The sequence below is a fragment of the Halichoerus grypus genome, chromosome 14 (genome assembly GCF_964656455.1).
Source record: "Halichoerus grypus chromosome 14, mHalGry1.hap1.1, whole genome shotgun sequence".
NCBI lineage: Eukaryota > Metazoa > Chordata > Mammalia > Carnivora > Phocidae > Halichoerus > Halichoerus grypus.
The window spans coordinates 90,594,480-90,616,813 of NC_135725.1; the positions used below are offsets into that span (position 1 = coordinate 90,594,480).

The window sequence follows — 22,334 nt, forward strand, 5'->3', positions numbered from 1 at the left end:
TACAACAAATGCCATTATTTATTTAGATGTTTCCAAAAATCAAAACGTTTTCAAACACAACTAAGATATAAAATACAGCATAAAATGAGATTTATACCTATTTCCCACATAAAGCAAAAAATTTTTCAGAAATTGTTTTGCCAAAGCCAATTGATAGATGGTATTTTTTTTTCCTCCCTGCAAAGGCATCTACCCCGTCTCAGGCGCTGGCCTGCTCAGGGCTGGAGGAGGCCAGAATAACCTGGCACGGAGGGTGACCTCTGACCACACCCCTCAGCCTCCTGGGGTCAACCTGTTTCTACAAACCAACAAAGGCCTTGCGAGCACAGGGCCAAGAAGGACCTGTACCCTGTCAAAAACGGTACAGAGGAACAGACTTGGCCAAGTGTCCTTTGAGAGGACTACTGTGCTGACGGGGAAGGGGGTGCACCAAGCAATGGCCCTACCAAGGCGGAAACATGGAGTCAGAAACCACCCTTTGTGTGGTGAGCATCCTAGTGCTGGGAAGTAGAAAAGCCCTCTGTCCGTAAGCCATTGCTTCATCTTCGAAAGGCCAGAGGGGTATACAAGTGAGCCGTGGGCAAGGGTTTAGGAACATGTGGGATGAGCCTCCACAGGGGCTGGGGCACGGGCACGAGATGCCGCCCTCAGGCTTGGTGGGTCCAGGCTGCAGAGCCAGGTAAGGTTCTAAGAGCACTGGGGGGCAAAAGCGGGGCAGCTTCCCCACCTCACGCTGGCTCTGGTCTGGCTGGTAGATGTGGATCCTGGCTAGGGACTGGCCCTCAGCATCCCCGGGGGTGACCCTCAGGCCTGCACATCTAACTGATGAGCCAGGAGAAAAGACGAGCTTCAGGCAGTCCTCGTTCGAGTTTGGTCAGCCTGCCCCCAAGAGGGTCTGGGGGAGGACTGGGGGGAGGCACCAAGATGCCCCACTCTCCCCTCATGGCGTCCACTACGGCCCCGCGAGCGGAGAAGAGCAACAGGCGCTCATACCCCCAAGAAGAGAAACGCAGTGTAAGGCAATGTTAGAAAACTTTAAATACAGGATTAAGATCCAATCGGTAAGGCATCACAAATTGTAAAAAGTAATTTGGGCTGCATTCAGCATAGCAAATCGACAATCAGAGCAAGCGACAGCCTCGTGAGGATGGTACGTCGCGGCTGCACGGCCTGGGAAGAATCCCTCCAGCCGGAGAACCGGGCGGGGCGCTCAGCTGGGTCGGAGCTGTGCCCGGGGCTTCAGCAGAGGCTCTGTGTAAAGGTCGGGGGTGAGGTAACTGGTCTGAGAGCCCGCTTTGTTGCTGCCCTGCCCCACGCGGCTGCCACTCGGCCCACGCCCCTCACATGGGAGCCAACCTGCAGACATGTGGCCAGGCCAGGGTCGGAGCGTGGGTCCCTGCAGAGGACTTGGGAGCGCCTCCGTCCCCACCTTGAGCCACTAAAGCTCCCGGGGGTTTGCCCTCTCAAACCTCGGCCCCAGTCTGAGGCGGTTTTCTGATGATGACTTCCACCATGGACAGTGGCTGCGGCCACCCCTCCAGTGCAGCGTCATTCTTTGGGTTTGGGTCTCTCTAAATGCCGTCACCGGCCCCGCAAGTATTACGGTGCGGGGCAGGGCCAACTCGGAGCCGTGGGGGTGGTTTAAAACCAGGACTTGGACAGTGTGTTTGATGTTGGGCTGGGCCATCCCGAATCCTTTCATTTTAGTTAAAAACGTAAACTGAAAAAATAATAAGAGGGAGACTGCTTTGAAGGATACACAAATGTATCTGCTCACAGTACAGCTTGAGGCCCCACCCGCGAACCAGAAACAAAATAGGAAGTGAGGCCCCAGCCAAGCCAGCCACTCGCTCCGAGAAGCCGAGGCCTTGCCTTGGTGAGGGGGTGGGGGTAGATACTGCCATCCAGCCGGCCAGCTCCGAGGGTCAGATACTAGGTGTGGGTCCAGAGCAAATTTAGCCATCAATTTTCAGGTGTCTGCAAATAAACTCTCAAAACATCTGTGCCTTTACCAGGAGGGGAGGGAAGAGGGTACATAAATGCTGGCAGTTTTGTCAAATCCGCCCCGAACCAGTCCTCGATGGCCACGGGTCTCAGCCAGGCAGGGAAGGGGTCTGTTACCACTCTTTCTTCTTCTCATCCATGGAGACGCCCCCGGGACCCAGGGCCACCACCAGGAGCAAGCCTCCGATCACCGACATGGTCTGGAAGAAGTCGTACTTCAGGAAGTCGTGCATGGGCTTATAGACAGGAATGGTCCAGAAGGCGTTGAAATACACGTTGATGGCAAACAGCCAGACGACAAGAGTCAAAGCGGCCAGCTTGGTTTTAAAACCAATGGCCACTAAAATCATCAGAGCTGTGCCCACGATGTTCTGGAGAATCTACATAGGTCGGAAGGTGAGAAATACCAAAGGAAAAAAAAAAAAAGGGTGAGGAAGAAGAGACATACCCTGTTTATAAACGGGCAAGTTCCAAGTGCCCTTGTCACTGTGGTAGGTGTCAGGGTGACGTCACAGAGGGGCATGCATTCAAGTGAGCAGTACCGGCGGGAGGCGGGGGGCGGGGGGCGGCATATACAGCATCGCTCCAAAGCACGAGCAGTCAGGGCGAGGGTAAAGGAAAGCCTCCTGTGAACAGGCTGTGATTTACCAGGACACACCGGGTCTGAGCCTGTGGGCCTGCAAGCCATCAAGATACTCCCCAGTGCTTCTCAGAACAGGGCTCCCTGCTCCTGGGAACCTCTCCCAGGCAGGGCACCCAGCGGGCTCTAAAGATGTGCGCTGTAAGCTCCCGGGAACAGGACCGAACCGGCAGCTCTGCAGTCAACACCCCGCACGCACACAGTACGTGACTGAAGTGTGAGCAGCGGGCAAGGGAAGAAGTAGTCTGTAAAGAGCCTGGGTCGGCAGCTGGGCAGTCAGCATGCCAGGCAGCGGGTCCCCCAGTGAGGTCAGGGAGATTCTCGACTTCATTTGTCCGCTCTGAGCCCACAAGAGCTTGCGGGTTTTTATTCCTTTTAATAGGATCAAAGGTTTGCTTCCTTTGAACCAACTCGTTCCAACATCATTCCAACAGCCCCTCAATTAGGCTTAGTACACAACCAGGGAAGGGGGTGGGGAGCAGCACCCCTTCCACAGACAGGAGACCTGACCCATTTAAGCAAACAGGAACACTCACCGAGAAGAAGCTGGCGTCAAAGTGAAGGAGGGTCATGAACATCAAGACCAGCAAAACCCTGCCTCCGAGCTGCATGTACTGTTTGGGAGAGCTCTCGCGCATGGTGGGAACGCCTGCGAACATGCTCTTCCCTTCGGAACGGGACTCCGCTAGGAGCAGCAACAAGCCTCCTCCCAGGGCCAGATTCCTGAGAACAGACACACCAGGTGAGTCACTAAGGCTCATCGGGCACGACACATGCCCATCCGACCAGGTCGGGAGATCCTAGCGGGAGCACAGGAAAGGCCCTTAGGTCCCTCTCTCCAAACCACGCCAGACCAGCTGGGTGACTGCCTTACACCTGCAAAGGCCTTCCACGGCTGTTCTGCCAAGCAGTGACCGGAGCCTGAACGCACTCGGGCCACCCCAGCCCTGGCTCTGCAGTCAACCGGCGCCGCGAGCAAAGCGCGGTCATTCTGTCCCTCCTTCCCTCCCTCGGGAACACACGACTGGGAGAGATGGCTTCGTGCGCCCCTGTGCTCGGGATCAGCGGGGAGCCTCTGCCAACACCCCCTACAGACTCAAGCACACTTGGACCCGAAGAAGTTCACTCCCACTGCTAGCTCCTGAGTCGAGAGACACGGAAAGGAAGCTCACCATGTGGAGCACACGTACCTCATCAAAAACTTCAAGTCCCATAGGATGCTGTAAGCAATCGTCTGGAGGGAACAGAGAACAGAGACAGAAACTGGAGTCTCAGCATTTTCAAACCCATTCGGACTTCTATAGAATTAACTGCAGTAGGCAATTTCTCCAATATAAGTGTGAGTGTAAGATACACAAACGGTTTAGGACCCCAGGACGGCTCCAAGTTCAACAACCTGGCTCAGCATTTCTCAGGGCGTGCTCACCAGCCTGGGCCTGCTTAACAAGCGCCTGCTCACCGGAGTTGTGCCCAAGGTGGGCTGGAGCGCGGCAGCTGAGGGCACCGGTCGGTCCACGTGCTATGTGTTACACAGCTCATGCGGCTAGCTGGGCCTTACTTACGAGGTAAAATGGTAAGATTATGTCTTGGCTGTAGCCAACCTTGTGATTTGTCCTGTCAAAGGAAACTCAGGAAGGTGGCAAAACGGTGGCTACCCAGAGCTTGGCACCTTCTCGGGGCACCATCCTCTCCCGCTCCCCTGAGCTTGCTTTGAGGAAAATCCAGTGATTTCTCAGAAAAGAAGAGGAGGTCCAGGCAGAGGGCTCAAGGGGGGAATGAAGCTGAATCCCCAGAAATGCCTTTTTGCAGAAGCTCTGCTCCAAGCACAGCAAGGAAGAGAGAGACCTGGATGGCGCGTCCCGTGTACCTGTAGGGCTATGATCCCGAAGAGCCCGAAGCAGGCGTACTGCACGAAGTTCCTGCTCAACACCAGGATGCAGCCAGCTAGAAAGGAGAAGGGCAAGGCTCATGGGGCTGTGGGCGAGTGCCGGGCGAAGAGACGCCACTGGGTCCCTGGCCACCTCACCTGAGCCCCGTGCAGCAGCAGCCCCAATACCCACCCCAAGGAAAAAGCAACTTCCAGGAGAACTGGTGAGAGGCACAGACCACACACGGGTCAACTGGACCTTACTTATCAGAAACACCCTTCTAGAAAATGGATCCCTTGCTCCAGAGAATGGGCCCGTTTCCAGAGTGGGTGGTCCATCAGAAACTCTGCTGTGGAGAGCTTCGGGACAGCCCGAAAAGCGCAGGCCCCTTTCCTGCCCCACAGGTACAAGGGAGGGGGGCTGCCGCCAGAAGGCAGTGGGCGGGAGCAGAAGACCTGAGGCCCACGTGAGCTGCATCCCGGCCTAGCGCTCACCCTTTCCCGACAGCCTGCGTCCTGACGGCTCGGGCTCCTATCCGCGCCCCCCTGGGTCCCCCGCATGTCCCACTCCAGGTGCTTGAAACCGGGACCAAGTCATCTGTCTGTAGCAAGCAGAGCACCCACCCGGGGGCCCGCTGCCGCGGAAGGAGGGGAGAGAGAGGTCGGCTGTCCCAGGAGACCCCCGGAGACACGCTCTGCCCCGCCCGTCCCGCGCTTCGGGGCCACTCACTCAGCTGCCCGAGCAGGTTGAGGAGCACGAAGGCGGAGGCCAGCGCGTAGCCGCAGCCCCACGTGGTGTCGATGTAGTCGCGCTGCTCGCCCCACTGGAACCACATGCGGACGCCGTCCTCCAGGAACGTGCTGATCAGGCAGAGGCGCGCCACGTGGGGCAGGTACTGCTTCGTGACTCGGAGGAACTGCGGGCCACAGAAACCCAGCTGAGGCGGCCGCGGGACGGACGCTGGACGCTGGGGCGCGCAGGGACCCTCAGCACCTCTCCCTGCACTACTCCGTGGGTCTGCAGGTGCCACCGGCCTGTCTGGCTCAGACCCCCGGGGCGACGGCCACGGCGCCCTTCTGGGATCCCCTGTCGTCTCAGCACCCGTGTGCAGACGGCAACAACGCACGGCATGCATGCTCAGGCGAGGGCCTTGGTGAGTTAGGATCACTGCGTGACAAGGCCCCGCGAGCTCAGTGGGGGGCAGCCTCCCCACCTGCGCCCCCGGGCGTCTGCACCGAGTCATTCTCTATTGTGGGCTCTCTATTGTGGGCCGTCCTGCACCGAAGGGTGGTGAGCGGCATCCCTGGCCTCTGCCCACCAGATGCCGTTAGCAGCCCCCCTCCAATTGTGACAACCAAAAATGCCTCCAGACAGTGCCACGTGTCCCTTGGTGGGGGGACAAAATTGCCCCCACTCCTTTGAGAACCTCTCCTTCTACAAATGGGCAAACTGAACCCCACAGGGGAGAGGGGCTCGCTCAGTGCTGCACTGACCCCACGCTGCCGGGCTGAGGCTCAACCTGGCCTGCTGGTCACACACGGCTGGGCCCTGGCCTCCCAGCACCCCCGACGAAGCTCAGACCGCCTCTAGCCGAAGAGAGGCATGCACACTCTTGAGACGGCAGGCCGCTTCGGTGACAGCCAGGGTCCCAGGCCCAGAGGGCCTCTCAGTTGACCCAGCGGTAAGCTCCCGCGTCTACACTTGGCCAGAACCTGCGGAGCAGTCCCGCGTGCATGTCCCGGCCCCTCCTGGAGCCCGCACCGACAGAAGGTGGGCCACTGTGCGCGAGCTCTGGGAGTGCACACGTGGGACTGGTGCGGCTCACCTCACAGCCCTTCGAGTCTGACAGAGACACACAGACGGCCGGACAACCGTGTCAACGGCAGCAAAACTCAAGTTGGGAACATCACTGGCAAACATCAGGCAGACAGAAAACACTTTTAGAACTTCCTCCTGCCCCGCCGCGAGGTGGACCATTAACAACAGCACGGTGAGGAAACAAACACGCGAGCTGAATCGGGGCACCAATGTCCCTCGGGTCCCGGCAGCCACTTTCTCTTTCCAACCTCGAAACGAAGTGCAAAGGGAAAGCCTACGACACACGGTAACAGCCGCTCTCGGAAGGCTGGGACCCACCCAGTGACGCGTCAGGCCGCAGAGTCTAAAGGGCACCTGTTGGTCTGGCCCCCACGAAGGGACGGTCAGATGAACGTCACAGCCCCTCTTAGAGCTGATGAAACCTTACTGGCACCAACGAAGGTGTATCTAGTATCTAAGAGCGTCTCTTAATTGTTGTGTTTTGAAAAGCTGCTTTCAAGTTCTAGAAACAGCTGATGCTCTCAGCCTCGGGTAATGAGCCTCTGGCTGTTTCGATCAACCCTTAGTTGGCCAACTTTGGCTCTGTCCGCAGAGAAGCCTCCCCTCCCCCTCCACCTGGGCCACAGCAGACAGGTCACGGGGGGAGTGGGGGGGATTACAGGCAGCTGTCCTTTCTCTTCAGATCCACTGAGCTTGACTGAGCCCCAAGGTGGCGCTTCTGCAAACGCTTGCTCAGCCCTTGACCGCAGAGGTCACCTGAGAGACAGACGCCTAGACAATGAACAGGTGCATCGGTGAAGACGAGGCTCGGTGTGAGCGCCGCCAGCCCGTGCCCTGTGGCCGTGGACAAGCCAAATCACTTCTGGAGGCCGGGGAACCGTTCTGCTAGCCTACAAAGTGAGGACAGCTGGGTTAGTGGTTGCTAAGACTCCAACTTGAATAAGCAGAGGAGAAAAGGGAAGGAGAAAGAACCTTGTTTAGAAAGAGAGGCCTCGAATGCCCCTGTGAACTCGGGGGCCTACGTAGAGCACACATAAGACGTACGTACACTTGGTGTCCACACACCCCGGCATCAGACCAGGAGGGACAGGGACAGCGGACGCCACCAACCCTGCCACTTCTGCCTCAAAGCCCCCAAATGTTTTCATAAGGCCCAGCAACAATCAACGGTGGTATCGCTCCCAGTCCAGTCCGTGGAGACACACAGACTGCGGCCACGGCGGGACTCCGGGGGAGGCTGAGCCCAAAAGGCAGGCAGACAGACATCGGCGGGGTGCTGAGCTGCCCCGAACTGGAGCTGAGAGGCGCTCCTGTGCTCCCCAGTGAGGAGCAAACAAGCCCGCACCCTTGGGCCTCATTCGGAGCCCCCTCCCCGTAAGCACCCCCATTTAACACACGCACTGCTCCGCAGCACGGCCCAAGGGACACAGGTAGTGTTTAAAAGTCTCCGTGAGGAGTCTGTACTCCTAATTTGAGTGTCTGGGTCAACAGGATTAAAGAGCAACGGGGAGACTCCTCCCTTCCCCATGAGACATGCTGAGGAGACAGCTCTGGGCTTAGGGGAAAAAATGCCAAAATTCAGGTTATCTGTGCTGTGAACTAAGCATATATCTCATTTTCAAAGTCAGATGCGGTCTAGGCTTAGGGCTGACTATATTTTGTAAGTCAGGCTGCTCCAGAGCCTCTTTTTTTTTTTTTTTTTAAGGTTTTATTTATTTGACAGAGAGCGCGTGCACAAGCAGGGGGAGCAGCAGGCTGAGGCAGAGGGAGAAGTGCTCCCGGCTGAGCAGGGATCCCGACGTGGGACTTGATCCCAGGACTCTGGGATCATGACCTGAGCCAAAGGCAGATGCTTAACCAACTGAGCCACCCAGGCGCCCCTAAACATAGGTTTTTTTCTTCCATGTTCAGTCCAAACAGGTGCTTATTAGAGGCTCGCTGGTTTAGAAGAGGCTCTGGAAGGGTGCCTGGGTGGCTCAGTCAGTTAAACGTCTGCCTTTGGTTCAGGTCATGGGTGCTGGGATCAAGTCCCGCATCAGGATCCCTGCTCAGCCGGGAGCCTGCTTCTCCCTCTCCCTCTGCCTGCTGCTGCCCCTGCTTGTGCGCTCTCTCTCTCTCCGTCAAATAAATAAAAATCTTAAAAAAAAAAAAAAAGTTTTAAAAAAGAAACACGAGGCCAGACCCAGTTTTACAGATTCCCTGAATGCATGTCGGTCACAACGGTTCAGACTTGGCCACTGAATCCACATCATGCATCTGTGGACAGCATCCCCTTGCCACAGCAGGGAAGAGCCCCTGAGTCAGGCATCCGGCAGCACCCAAGAGCCCAGAGCGGTGCCCTGTCCGGTGCACACGCAGCGCCGGCATCCAGCTCGCCAACGGGCCCTGCAGGCTGGTGCTGCCCGCTGCGGACACCAAGACCCACCACTGCCGAGCACGGGAGAGAATCATGGCAGGAGAGTGGGAGGCGGACACCGAGCAGGGACAGACTGCAGGACAGGACAGCCAGTCTCTGTGGGGCTGGCTTTTCACAGGCATCTCCAAGAACCTTGCAGTCAAGAGTGATATGGCTCGTAAGCAGTGACAGCGTCTGAGGGACTCAGGCAATACAGAGAGCTGAGATTTCCGAGGGGTTACTATTCTGGAGGGGATTTCAGAAACATACCCCGCCAGCGCCTTAACTCTGAGAACACAGTGATCACATCCCACAGCCACCTGCAGCCCCCGTGCAACACAGAGAACCCTACTTTCTCTGAGTATTCGCGACGGAAAGGACTGGAGGGAAACAGTGTGCAATTCTTGGTGGAGAACCCTGAGGAAGTGGAAAAGGGCGAGTCAGACCTTCTGATTGCCAGACCGGGGCTGCCGCCAGGGACCGGGGCCACCCTTCTCAAGGGCCACCTCAAGCCTACACATCCCAGATAATTAGAACTTGTGGTTGGGTGACCTCCCTCCCATCAGGCTGAGTCAGGGCTGAAGCAAGAGTTCAGTGACTCACAGTGTGCATCCACCATGGCCCCAGAGCTCCCCCAGCAAGTTTCCCGGAGTGCTGCTCTGTGGGTCCATGCTGCACCTCCAGGTACAGGAACAAGTGAGCAGGCCTGCAGATGGCCTGCCTTTCTGTACCAAAACCCCATGTGACTAAGAGCCTAACCAAAGGTGAGCAGCGACAGGTCACATGGAAGAGAACAGAGCTTGCTTCACTTTCCAGGAGAAGCCTCGCTAACCACAGTCCCCCCACGTCTCCACCCCGCTCCCCAGAAGAGACAGGGTGGCTTTTCTTAACCTCCTAAGACGGGCAAGCAGGGAAGAATGAGCTCTCCCTGCCTTCTCCCCTCGCTCCTGATAGCACAAGGCAGGAAGCCCTGGGAGGGAAGGGGGCACAGAGCAGAGGAACGAGAGGAAAGGATGCTCAGAACCCATCACTGTTCCCAGAGCTCTACTCACACCCAGCGGCCATCCACGCAGTTAACCCAGAGCCCTAACACCTGCGCCCTACGTACACCCCGGCACTGTTCTGTCGGGGCCATCCTACCTACCCAACGCTTGACCAGAGGCCACAGGGAGCTCCTGGGGGTCAGAGCTCCCAGAACCGGCTCTCTCATGCCAAAGACAGGTAAAAACCAAAGGCCCCACTGGAGAGCAAGGCCCCATTCAGCTTATCTGTCACCTTGGTGATGAGCTGTCAGGCTGAACCCATTAGGTGCTAATACTCCTGTTTACTGGCGCAGATGTGCTCGGGGGTTACATTCTGCTGAATGGCAGCGAGCACCAGCTGCAGGACACAGACGTCATTTTGGATTGCTGAGTTCATTGGTCTCTGGCTCCTTCCAACCTGGTCTCAGATGGCTTCCGGACGCCTAGCGTCTGCAGAGGGCACGCTCAGCATTTTCTCTAGCGCCTGGCTTCCTGGGAGCAGGACACTGTCCCTGGCTGCCCGGGGCAAGGAGCCTGCTGCCAGGGATGCAGCTCTGCAGGGGCCTGCCAGCCAGAACTAACCAGGCGGTTGACCCTGTGCTCTCACCTCTGCAGGCCTGAAGGAAAGGGTGCGGGACAGCCAAGAGGTGAGGAGCCCAGCCTTCGGCACTCAGAACTTCAGCCCACCGTGTGCCGTGCAAGACCACCCTCCCCGCGGCTGAAGATGGAGACACTGTGGCCAGCCTCACACGCTCCAGTAACACAGCACTAAGTATGGAGGACTTGGCCCAGAGTTAGTGTTTTGGGATTCTTGTCGTAACTCCTGGAGGAAACAAAGGCCTTTTTAGGTTCCCTCTCAGCAACCCAGACTTCCTGGCCAAATCCTGTCATTTGATTTTTGCTTTTATTTTCTGAAGACAAGGTTAGAAAAAAACGGGTATGTCACGTTACCTGATCAGTGCCTCTGACATTTCCCCATTCCTTTCAAATGAAATCATTTTCAGTTTAAAAGCCTAGACTCCCAGCACCTTTATCATTGGCGGCTTTCAGTATTATGTGGATAAATGTTAAAAACAAAAACGCCACGGCAGCTTGGCCAGATTTTGTCCACGGGAAGCTGTCACTTTGGATCTGCACTCTCATCTGCCCACATCCTCCTGCGTCGAGCCTGACTGTGGCAGCAGCAGCTCCCGACTCGTTCTGAAGTGCACGAGGGCTACTGCCCTCCTGAGTCCCCCACAAGGGGGCATGGAGGTGTCTTTGGACATCTGCTGCCACCAGCCAGGTGGCCCTGGCGCTGATAAGCCGAAAGCGGGAGCCCGCGCTGCCTGGCAGACACAGCGCTGGGCCACTCTGGGTGCTGGGTTGGATGCAACCGTGCCCCTTTACAAGGCCAGTCCTTTTCCCTCTTTTTGTGCCAGAAGAACACCAGGCCTCAGAAGCCTGTCCTATGTGGCACCAGCCTCAAAGCGAGGCTGGAGTCTGGGTTTGCCCCCAGGGCCAGGCCCCAGGCCAGTCCAGAAGCCCCAGCAGGCCCTGCCTTCCTTCCCAGCAGTAACTTGGTGTAGGCAGACCCTGTGTCCCCCTCAAGGGCCTTTCCGGTTCCAAGGTTCTGCTGCTTTTGTTTCAAACAAAATGCATGGAGAAAAAGAAGAGAAGATTACATAAAGAGATTTTGAACTTTTTTTTTTTTTTCTGTAGGAAAGTTTATCATTTGATCGTTGGCAGCAGCTGGGTTAGAGACATTTTAGCTAGATTTGGTTATGAAATGCACTTGCAAAATCAGGGTTCTCCAGACTGAAGAGTGAGTGTACAGAGCTCCCACAGTCCCCTTGCTGAAAGGCGCCATCTTCTTAGGGAGTTGCTACTTAGGGAAATGAAATCGGGTCACTAAAACCATGTCAATGAAAACTGACAGGGAAGGAAGACCTATTTGGTCGAGAGCTCTCGGTATGAATTGTTTTTGTGAAGGATACAATTTTTAAACTGTGTCTGTAAACACAGAATCGTGACCTTAGGAAAAACTATTTCTTCAAGTTGATATATTTTTTCTCCCCCAAATTGGTTTTAAAATACCAGCTCACAGGAAAGTGACGGAAGGAGAACCCAAGTAGCAGACCACACTAGGAAGATTCAGCCCTCCAGGGGAACAGTGGAAAATCTTGCTCACCCGTACCTGATCAGAAAACACTCATTTATCTTTTTTTTTTTAAATCACACAAACGAATACAAGCCTTCCAATAAACCTAAGCTTCAGAGTTTGATTACTCAATACTACTTCCATAAAAATTAAAAATTTAACCTCACTACTGTTAACTCTGGCCAAACCACAAGCACATTAAGTGAACTAAGGAACGAAATGGCAATTGGACCAGACCCGGGTCGGCCTTGCAGGGATAAGGCTGTTAACCCACAAACATAACGGAATACTTTTACAAGTAAAAGGGACACTAAATGCTCAAAAGCTTAATCAAAAGAGGGTGGAAGCTCTGTCCTTTCCCCTTTCTAGGGTCTGATTCTGTCCATCCGGTGTGTGTCAGCTGCCCTGCTTCAGCCTCCCTGTTGCTCAGAATGCCACCTGTACGCTCTGGAAGGGAGGAAAAAAAAAAAACAAACAACCAAGAAGACAGGCTTCCCCTTCCTCCCAGGTTTGTGTACAGATAGATACCCATTCAATTCAGTCCCAGGGCAGAGTCCAAACAGGGAGGGAAAATGCTGGGAGGGTCAGAGGGACCCCATGAGTCCAACACATCTGGGAAAGAGCAAAGAAAAAAGTGCTGAGGCGCTCTGTGGCTGGGGCACATACCAGGGCGCCCCCTCTCCTCCGGGAGGACCCCCAGGCCTCCAGGCTGACCAACCCCTGTTCAGGATCAGAGCTCCCCACCCCGCCCCCTAAGAGTGCCAGTGAAAGGGGAAGCGTGCAGGGACCACCCCGACAGTTCAAAAGGGAGAGGGCGCTCCCCGGTCGCCAGACTTGGCCCAAACCAGCGGCGCCCCCCAGGACCCCGGGCTCCTTTCTCAGGAGGGGGCGAGGCAGGCCCTCAACACCCCTCTCCTTCTGGGAGCGCCCAGGCCAGGTTCGGGGGGCTCGGCTCACCCACCTGGGTGCCGAAGCACGGGCCCGAGAACACACCCAGAGCCCTGGTGGGGAGGCGGCGCAAGGGCAGGCCGGGCCTGGAGGCCGGTCTGGGGGAGTCCCGGGCCGGGAAGCGCGACGAGCCCAGGAGGGAATGCCCTGGTTGGGGGAGGGGGCGCGATCCTCCGGCGGGGTCGGGGAGAGGGGGTAAGTGGTGACACGGCCCAGACCTCGGGGCAGCCCTCCGGGGTCGGGGGCCGGCTGTGGGGGCGGCCGAGGGCTCGGGGCCCGGGGGGGGCGCGGGAGGGGGGCTCCGGGCGGGGGCCGGGGGCGGGAGGCCCGGCCGGGCTGCAGGCCGCACCTGGTCGGCGAAGTCCTCGGCCGTGCCCATCAGGTCGTTCTGGCCCATGGCGGCGGCGGGAGGCTCGGCTCGCTCAGCTCGCTCGCTCGCTCGGCGCTCGGCCCTTCGGCGCCCGCGCCCGCTGCGGCCTCCACAGGAAGTGCCCGGCGGCCGGCCTCGCTCCTCGTCCGCGGCTCCAGCGGCTGCCACGTAGGCCAAGCCTTAAAGGGGCCGCGCCGCCGGGCCCGCCCCGGCCGCGCCTTAAAGGGGCCGCGCGCCGCCCGCAGCCGCCCCGCCCGCCACGCTCGAGGCTCCGCCCGCCGCGCTCCGGCCCCGCCCGCCGCCCTCCGGCCTCGCCCGCCCCGCCCGGCCCCGCCCGGCCCCGCCCGCCGCGCTCTCAAGCCCCGCCCACCACCCTCAGGTCCCGCCCGTGGCGCGCTTTGAGGCCACGAGGCCCCGAGGGCCATCCCGCTGGTGGTGCGCGCGGGAGCCCCGGAGCGCACCGTTTCGGCGGACACACCTGGGGCTGACGGTCGCGCCCGGGGTGGGGGATGGGGTGCTCCCCCGGACGCCGTCTCTACTGAGTATGATCAGCCGAGGGTCCGCGCGCCGGCGAGGGCTGGGGGCGCACCCGTAGCGCCCTGCGGAGGGAGAGGAGGCTGGGAGTCTCCCCTGGAGACACTATGGAGAAGTACCAGGTGCCAAGTTGTTCCCTGGCGGGGAGGCAGGGGCGACGAGAACCGGCCGGTTTGGGGCGAGCCAGGAACCTGGACCTCCTGCCACCTCCCCAAACCCCTACTGGTTTACCGGTCACAGCCCCTGGAGAGGTGGCCGATGGCCAGGTGCCACCCCGGGCCAGGGTCTGCCTTCAGCAAGTAGGGGACCTCCAAAGGTGACCTCGTGGGTGCCCTTTGCCTCTCCGTTTCCCCCCTCTCTAAAATGGTGGATGAAATGAAGGACTGTCCGTCCATCCCCGTCTGTCTGAATACTTGATGGCAGAGAACTCCACCTCTCCCTCCTCCACCTCTCCCTGGGCCCATGGAGACAGGACACCCTAAAGCGTCCAAAATTCAGAATCAGGAGCCCCCAAACTCCTCATACAGGCCATCACTAGTCCCGGGTAGGAGGACTTGGGCCTTTTCCAGGGCCTGTGAAAATGTGTAAGACTAGAAAAATTCACAAAACAAAAGGAAAGCTGCAAAATAAAAATGAATGTTCAATTAACTGCTTCTATACACAATATGTCAACTTTATTAAATGTTAGATTCAGTCTTTGTAAAAATGTCATTAATTTGAAAACAACTTGTAGATGAGATTTTTCTCACTTTGTGAGAACTCCGTTTGTGTGGGAGGACAGCGGGGGAGTCAGCCAGGGGTAAAGGAGATGAGTTTCTGGGGGCCAGAGAGTTTTAAAGGCAAAGTTACCTTTTCAGGAAAAAAACAATAGACTCCACCTGAGATACGAGTGTGTTTTACTGCTCATCCTGCCGCTTAAGAGGGCCTAGGCATGTGCCTTCTTAGACTGGCATAAGCTGCTCAGGACGTTGTCCCCCAAATTCCCTAAGCAGGATTCAGGCCACCCATTAAAGGGGCTGGGTTACAGAATCCAAGACTTGCCTGGACTCTGAGAGTCCCTAGATTCAGGGTTCCATCCCCTACATCCACTCCTCTGTGTCTTGCCAGGCCTCTTCCATCCCCTGACAGATGTAATCCCAGCGTCCGCCCCACCCCGTGGCCCTTGGCCACCCCACACAGAGTTCTGACACGGCAGCCCTCTCTCTGCAGGTTGGGCTCAAAGCACGGGCTCCCGAGTCGGACCCCAGAGTTCCAGCCCAATCCAGGCCATTTCACTTATTAGCACTCTAGCCTCAGACACAAGGACCTCGCTCCCTGTGCTTCAGTTTCCTCTGGTGTAAACATGGAGACAGCAATAGAGCTGCTCACAGATGGTGGCTGTAAAGTGCTTGGCCCAGGACCAGGCCACACATGGCTGTGACTATGCCCCAATTATGGGCCAGTTAGTTTTTTGGTTTGGATGCCCAGTTGGGAGGTGGCTAGAGAGAGTGAATAAAGCTCTGCCCCAGGAGGGTGCTCCTCTTGGATGCCCACTGGTCCGTGCTGCAGATTGGAGAAGCGGTATAGGGTGGTGGAAAGAGCTCCAGAAGGGGCCCCAGAGAGATGGGCTCAGGTTCCTCAGCCTTCTGGGCATTTCCTTCTCTGCAAAATGTGGTGGAGACGCTCACTGTGCCAGCCTGCAGGAGAAGTTGGGGCAGGAAAGGTGTCCGGGGCTGAGCATACTTTGAAAAGTGAAAAGCCGTGTGCATTTCCTGAAAGCTTCTCTTTCTCTTGCTGGTAGATTTTGGGCCGGATGAGTCCTGGGGCCTTGGGGGTGAACGTGGTGGTGGAGGAAACAGAAAACAAAGTCAAGCACGTGATAAAGCAGGTAAGAGGTGGCTCCTGGGCGGGTGGTTCCCCCAGACACCTGCTCATCCTCCCCATGTTAGAGAAAGGCCTCTCGACGTGGCGGTTCTGCTGTCTCCGCTGCTCTTCCAGCAGTCACAGAGGCAAATCCCGTCGAGAGTAGACATGGGGGTGGCCTGAGGCCCCTCGGGCTTCCCGGCACACCCGACTCTCTCGCCTGGCTGGAGAAGGAATAGGCTCATTTTTACTTCTACAACTGCAACCACACCTACCATGTATTCAGCAGGTACTTCGTGCCAGGCTCATCTCGTTCCATCTCCCGCCAACCCTGGGAAGCAGGAACCAGGGCCCCGCTCTACAGCCAAGGATAGGGAGGCTTGGGGGGGCTGCAGACTTGCCAACGTCACACAGCGCCCAGGAACACTTGAATTCAGGCTTCCTCACTGGGGCCCCCTTTTTACCAAAGGGGAGCCAGGACTGGGGTGGAGGAGGGGTGGGCAGGGCCTTGCCCAAGGTCACACAAGGCTAAGGGCAGGACATCAGGCCCTGGGCCTTTCCACCACCTCCTCACCAGAGCTGGCATGGCAGGGTGGGATACGGACCTGCAGGGGTGAGCGCTTTGTGTGTCCGAGTCAGGGTGGTCCAGTTGAACAGAGGGTGTAGGGGAAGAGAGCTGCACTAGGAGAGTCTCTGGACCCCCTCGTGGCGCACGGTGGTGGCTGGGATACCATGGATTGGGGTTGACTGTGCACATGGAGGAGGCTCGCTGGCATCAGCTGCCGGGGCCACCTCTGCTCAGCCAGGCCTCCTGCCTGTGGAGCAGCTCAGCAGCCTCTCCCCGAGGAGGCCGGGCCTGGAGTCCTTACCTTCTTCCCGCTCCACTGCGGGCTGGCGGTGGGGCTGGCCTGTTGTCTCGTGGGCCGGTGGGGCCGGAGCCCACTGCCTTCTGAGCAGTCGAGGAGCTTTTTAAAAAGCCAGTCAGTCTTTCTTTTTTTAAAAACTGGAGGTGGGGTTCAGGTAGGGATTTGTGTCTCCTTCTAGTCTTTTCCCTAAGCCTGTATAAACTTTGTTTTGGCAAGAATGCCATGGAGCTCGATAACGGACCTTTTCGCACTTGGTGTATTACAAACACCATTTCATGCCACGGACACAACTTCCTTCTCTCTTGGCTCTGGTGGCGGCGTGACCCCATCTGCTCCCTGTGCTGTAACTGACCCAACCGCCCCTGTGTACGATTAGCACAAAGCCTGTTCTTGATTTTTCACTCTGTATAATCAACTCTGATAAGCAACTTTTTTGAGGATCCATGATATCCTTGGGATAAATTCCTAGGGGTGGGGCTTCTAGGTCAAAAGATGTGACATTTTGCAGGCTTTCAGTATGTTTTGGCCAGATTCACCTGTAAGCATGAGTCCTGGCGCAGGAGGAAGGGAAGACAGACAGACTCACTCTGCTGCTGTATCTGGGGTCTGTAAGGATCTGGGAATAAGCCGCTGCCTCTGCATTTTTACCTGCGATCACCCCCAATTACAAGAGTTCGTCATTCGGAAGTCTTACGAGCAGAAGCTCTGGGTGGGGGGCTGGTATTAGACGCGGTGATGATATGCACCTGCAGTTTTTGCCACCAAGTATGTCAGAGACTTGAAGGTTGATGCTGCCTTTCCCACCGATCCCCCTTTCCTCTCCGTGCGTTCCCCCACTGCCCCACATTCAGTGACAGGGACAGTCTTCCCAGTTCGGATAAGGAATGAAGTGGTGAGGTCGATACATTGCCAACCAGAGCAGAGCTGTTTGGCTCTAGGGGCAACACATTATTTTCTTCCCTGCTTTCAAGATGGTCTGAGAGTGGATCCTCTAATGATTGGTTAGAGTTTATATTATGCTATCCCAAACTTATCCTTGCAACAGGAGCAAAGATGTTCTCATTGCTCAGAGCATTTTTGGGTCCCTGGCTTAGGAAATCTCCAGGCCTCATGTGGCGCCATGTGGTAGAAGCCCGGTACCCCTGTGAATAGTGATGGTGGTGTTGGTGGAGAAGGCGGTGATGGTGGTGATATTGGTGATGGTGATAGTGATTGATGATGGTGATGGTGGTGATGGTGGTGATGATGATGGTGATGATGATGGCAATGATGGTGGTGGTGGTGGTGGTGGTGGTGATGATGGTGATGATGACGGTGGTGATAAAGATGGTGGTGATGATGGTGATGGTGATGGTGATGTTGATGATGGTGGTGGTGATGATTATGATGGTGATGAGATGGTGATGGTGGCAATGGTGGTGATGATGATGATAGTGGTGATGGTGACAGTGGTGATGATGGTGATGATGATGGTGATGGTGAAGGTGATGTTGGTGATTGTGATGGTGATGAAAATGGTGGTGATGGTGGTGATGATGGTGATGATGGTGATGATATTGATGATGGTGATGATGATGATGGTGATGGTGGTGATGATGGTGGTGGTGATGATGGTGATGATGATGATGATGGTGGTGGTGATGGTGATGATAGTGATGATGACGGTGGTGATGAAGATGGTGGTGATGGTGGTGATGATGATGGTGATGGTGGTGATGGTGGTGAAGGTGGTGATGGTGGTGATGGTGGTGATGGTGATAGTGATTGATGATGGTGATGGTGGTGAGGGTGGTGATGATGGTGATGATGGTGATGATATTGATGATGGTGATGATGGTGGTGATGGTAATAATGGTGATGATGACGGTGGTGATGAAGATGGTGGTGATGGTGGTGATGATGATGGTGATGGTGGTGGTGAAGGTGGTGATGGTGGTGATGGTGGTAATGGTGATAGTGATTGATGATGGTGATGGTGGTGATGGTGGTGATGATGGTGATGATATTGATGATGGTGATGATGATGGTGGTGATGGTGATGATGGTGATGATGACGGTGGTGATGAAGATGGTGGTGATGGTGGTGATGATGATGGTGATGGTGGTGGTGAAGGTGGTGATGGTGGTGATGGTGGTGATGGTGATAGTGATTGATGATGGTGATGGTGGTGATGATGGTGATGATATTGATGATGGTGATGATGATGGTGGTGATGGTGATGATGGTGATGATGACGGTGGTGATGAAGATGGTGGTGATGGTGGTGATGATGATGGTGATGGTGATGATGATGGTGGCGGTGATGGTGGTGATGATGATGATGATGGTGATGATGGTGGTGGTGTTGATGATGATGATGGTGGTGGTGGTGATGATGGGCTGGCTACACAGTTACTGAGTTCATGCTCTTGTACCCCTATAGGTGGAATGTATTGATGAGCATCAGGCCAACGAGGCCCTGGAAGAGGTAATTCTCTGGGTGGTTCCCTCTCTAGAGGACGTGATGCAGAACACACAGAGACTGTTCTGTCCTCTCCTATGGAATGACTGGATAGAAGCCTTGGCGGGGACATGGAGGGTCAGAACCAGTTCTTGCCCTATGCTATGAAGCCAGAAACCCTCAGGTCATGAAGGGAGTCTGTGCCCAAAACATTCATTTCCAGGTGCAGATAACTTAGAATATATGTTCTCAGAGAAGATAAAGTTTCAGTGTTGGACAGGGCCCTAGGCTAATCTACCAAGAACCATCTTTTAAAATATTGTTCCTTCAATTATAAAAACGTTAGTTACAGTAGAAAATGTGAGAACTACAGAATCGTTTTAACAAAGAAAACGTATATTCTTTTACATTCCTTCAATTGGCCAGTCAGAACCAACAAGAACATCCTGATTTATAATAACAGCAGTGACAGCCACGTGCACTTGGACTCGCTGGACAAAGGCTCTGAGCAGTTTTTCTTTGCTTCTCTTGAATCTCCCATGAAGCAAACGTGTCCCTCCTAGTTAATGGTTACTTGGTTGCCTTCTTTCTGGACCCCCCGGCTCCTGAGCTTTGCCAGCAAAGAGCTGTCCGATCCACAGTGTGACTGCCGCACAGCGAAGGACCCCGGCCACATCCTGGCAAAGTGGAGAGACTGTGGGAGACCCTCCCACAGCCCCCACCCCATCACAGCTGTGCACATCCCTGTTCCCTTCCCCAGCCCATAAGGTGACCTCCTCTCGCAGCCGGCCTGACACCACCAGCGGCTGTCCATGTGGCTCCTGGTGGCCACGGCAGCCACTGTTGCAGCCCGGCTATGTGGGTCCACCAAGCACCTTCAGCCGGGAGCGGGGCCCTGGGGCCTCGAGTGTGTACCACCCAGGATGCGAGCTGGGCGCACGTACAACAGTGTCCCACTTCCCTTTGGCCACACCACCGTCTCCAGCTACCCCTGACTGTGCTTTCTTTCCTCTGCATCAGGCACTTGGCCTGCGCCAGCTCACGTTAGCCCTCCTGACTCCCCTGTGAGGCAGATACCACTGTGACTGCCATTTTCCGATGAGGCTTGAGGCTCAGAGAGGTTGAGGAGCCTCCCCTCAGCCACACAGCACATGCGGGAGAGACGGGACCCACACCGGGCTGCCTGGCTCCAAAGCACAAGGCTGCACCCCCTTCCTTGTGCCCACTCCCCAGCCCTATTCAGAGCTGGAGTTTGTGCCTGTGTTGGGCGACGTGACACAGAAGCACTCGCTGAGAAGCAGCGTTTCTGGAACGTCTCCACTTCCTCTGCTCTTGTCCCCGCAGCTGATGCCTCTGCTGAAGCTCCAGCACCCCCACATCTCCATATACCAGGAGCTCTTCATCATATGGAACAGTGAGGTGGGTTGAGTCGACACCTGCAGGCTCAGCTGCCATGCCGTGGCTGCAGGAACAAGCGAGCTGAGCACAGAGCACCCCAACGCCACTGTAACCCCCTGAGCTGCAATGGCAGTGACTCCAAGTTACCCCTGACTCAGCACTTCCTGGGGGCCCTGTGGGGGCTCTCTGGGCATCATCTCATATGAGCCCCCAAGAGTTTTAGTGCAGGAGGGGTTGGTATACAACCTAAGGAAGAAATAGAAGCTAAGAGAAACGAGTTCGTCCTGGTTACCTACCCAGTCCGTGGCCCAGCTCCTGAGCTCATCCTGCAGCCAAAGGCTCAGTGAGTCTGCCCTCTGAAGGTGGAGCTTTTGACTTCCCTGGAAGGAGCAGGCATTAGGAAGCCGGTCCCTGCTTTTCCCCCTTATTTGGCGTCCAACTGTCTGGGGCCTCTGGACCTTTGACTTTTGTGGCTCCTGCAGTTTACTGACTAGCTGCATGGTCATCCTCAGACCCGGGGAGATCTGCGGGGTTGGAAGTACCAGTCTCATTTCCCTGGGGCTCAGAGAGGTTAAGGAGTTCCCCAAGACCACACAGCTAGTAACAGCTGAGTGGGAAAAAAACAAAACAAAACAAAACACACAGCTAAGTGGGATTCAGATCAGGGTCTTGTAAGCCCCCAAGCCCTATACTTCAGCCCATAGGCTACAAGACTTCTTGTCTGTACAGGGATCCAGAATCTTGCAAATTATTCCAAATGGGACTGAGGTGGAAGGGGAAGTTGAGCAGGGGTGGGGCAGGGGGCCTGGAGGTGAAGGGAGGCTGCAAGGCTTCTTGGTGAGTGTCAGACCATAATTAGACCTCCACATTAGGGTCCTCATCTGGGGTGGACAGCCAAGGGTTTGAGCAGGAGTGGAGGGTCCCCTCATACATGTGCCTCCTGTCCAGCTGGGCCGTAAGAACAACCTGCACCCCATAACACTCTCAAGGACACAGAAAAGCCAAGAGGACATTTCACTGTGGAAGGAAAAGCAGGGTCCTCTGAGAGCCCTGAGCTAAGGCCCCTGACCCAGTCTGCTGGAATCCCATTTGGGGCAGGCTCCTCCAAGGGAGGAAATGGACCGAAGCTAAGCCCTAGAGAATAAATAGTTACCCTGGGAAGAGGCGGGATCCCAGGCACAGGGGTCTGTGTGTGCCGTGGCCAGAAGGCCTGGGCCGCTTTCAGCAAAGTCCAGGGGGCTTTGCGCAGACGGAGGAGCCAGGTCAGAGGGGGAGGGGAGGATAGATGAGGCTGGAGGCGTGAGCAGGAGCTGCCTGTGAGGGGCTCTTACCCCACCTCTGACAGTGTTCCTACAGCCACTGGGCCCCTGCGGATGGAGGCCCAGTGGAGGGAGGCCCTGGGGCAGGGAACCTCGCAGAGGCGCCCAGGCCTGGGCTTCTGGGGGCCGGGACCGTGGCATCTGGCTAAGGCCTTGTGTCCCCATCAGATCTCCTCTCTGTTCCTCTGCCTGGTGATGGAGCACAACAGTGAGAGCTTCCAGAATGTCATTGAGAAGAAGAGGGAGACAAGGACAATCATTGACTCTGAAGTAAGACAGACTCTGTAGGACACACCAGGCCTGGGGACCGCCTGGGCCTTGTGATGTCACAGGCTCAATCAGGGGGCAAAGGGGCAGAGGGGAGGGCAGACGCTATTGGAGTCTGGCCCGATTTTTTCTTACGTTTATGAGTGGAGGTGTTTGCAGGGTGTAATGTGCACAAGTCTTAAGTGCACAGCTCGCTGCATTGTACGCAGGCAGACACTCATAACCTTCCGCGCATCGAGATGCAGAATGCTCCTGGAGCTCCAGAAGTCCCGGCCGTGCCCACGGTTGGACTTCTGTCCCCGGGGATCCTTCTGCCTGCCCTGAAGTCCCCCGTAATGGACTCACGCAGCATGTTGCTGTTTGTGTCTGGTTTCTTATGTCGTGAGTGGATCAGGAAATCGTCTGTGTCGTGGCTAGGTGCTGCCCCGTCGTGGGGCCCCATCGGTCTGTGCATAGCCTAGT

The 22,334-nt window shown here is 56.3% G+C and overlaps 2 protein-coding genes across 2 annotated transcripts in view; one reads left to right on the top strand and one right to left on the bottom strand.

Moving 5' to 3' along the window:
* On the bottom strand, positions 1 to 13,383 carry SURF4 (surfeit 4). Its single transcript, XM_036108225.2, has 6 exons — positions 13,185 to 13,383; positions 5,242 to 5,428; positions 4,512 to 4,588; positions 3,835 to 3,878; positions 3,181 to 3,367; positions 1 to 2,384 (listed from the first exon to the last, which is right to left on the bottom strand). Exons 1-6 carry the CDS (start codon positions 13,230 to 13,232, stop codon positions 2,118 to 2,120), a joined length of 810 nt encoding a protein of 269 aa, XP_035964118.1. The 5' UTR covers positions 13,233 to 13,383; the 3' UTR covers positions 1 to 2,117.
* The window catches only part of STKLD1 (serine/threonine kinase like domain containing 1), a 21,938-nt gene continuing 12,834 nt past the window's right edge, over positions 13,231 to 22,334 (top strand). Inside the window, exons 1-6 of the mRNA XM_078061302.1 lie at positions 13,231 to 13,246; positions 13,758 to 13,861; positions 15,520 to 15,606; positions 18,871 to 18,915; positions 20,233 to 20,307; positions 21,774 to 21,875. Coding sequence (XP_077917428.1) covers positions 13,231 to 13,246; positions 13,758 to 13,861; positions 15,520 to 15,606; positions 18,871 to 18,915; positions 20,233 to 20,307; positions 21,774 to 21,875 — 429 coding nt within the window. The remainder of the gene's footprint in view (positions 13,247 to 13,757; positions 13,862 to 15,519; positions 15,607 to 18,870; positions 18,916 to 20,232; positions 20,308 to 21,773; positions 21,876 to 22,334) is intronic.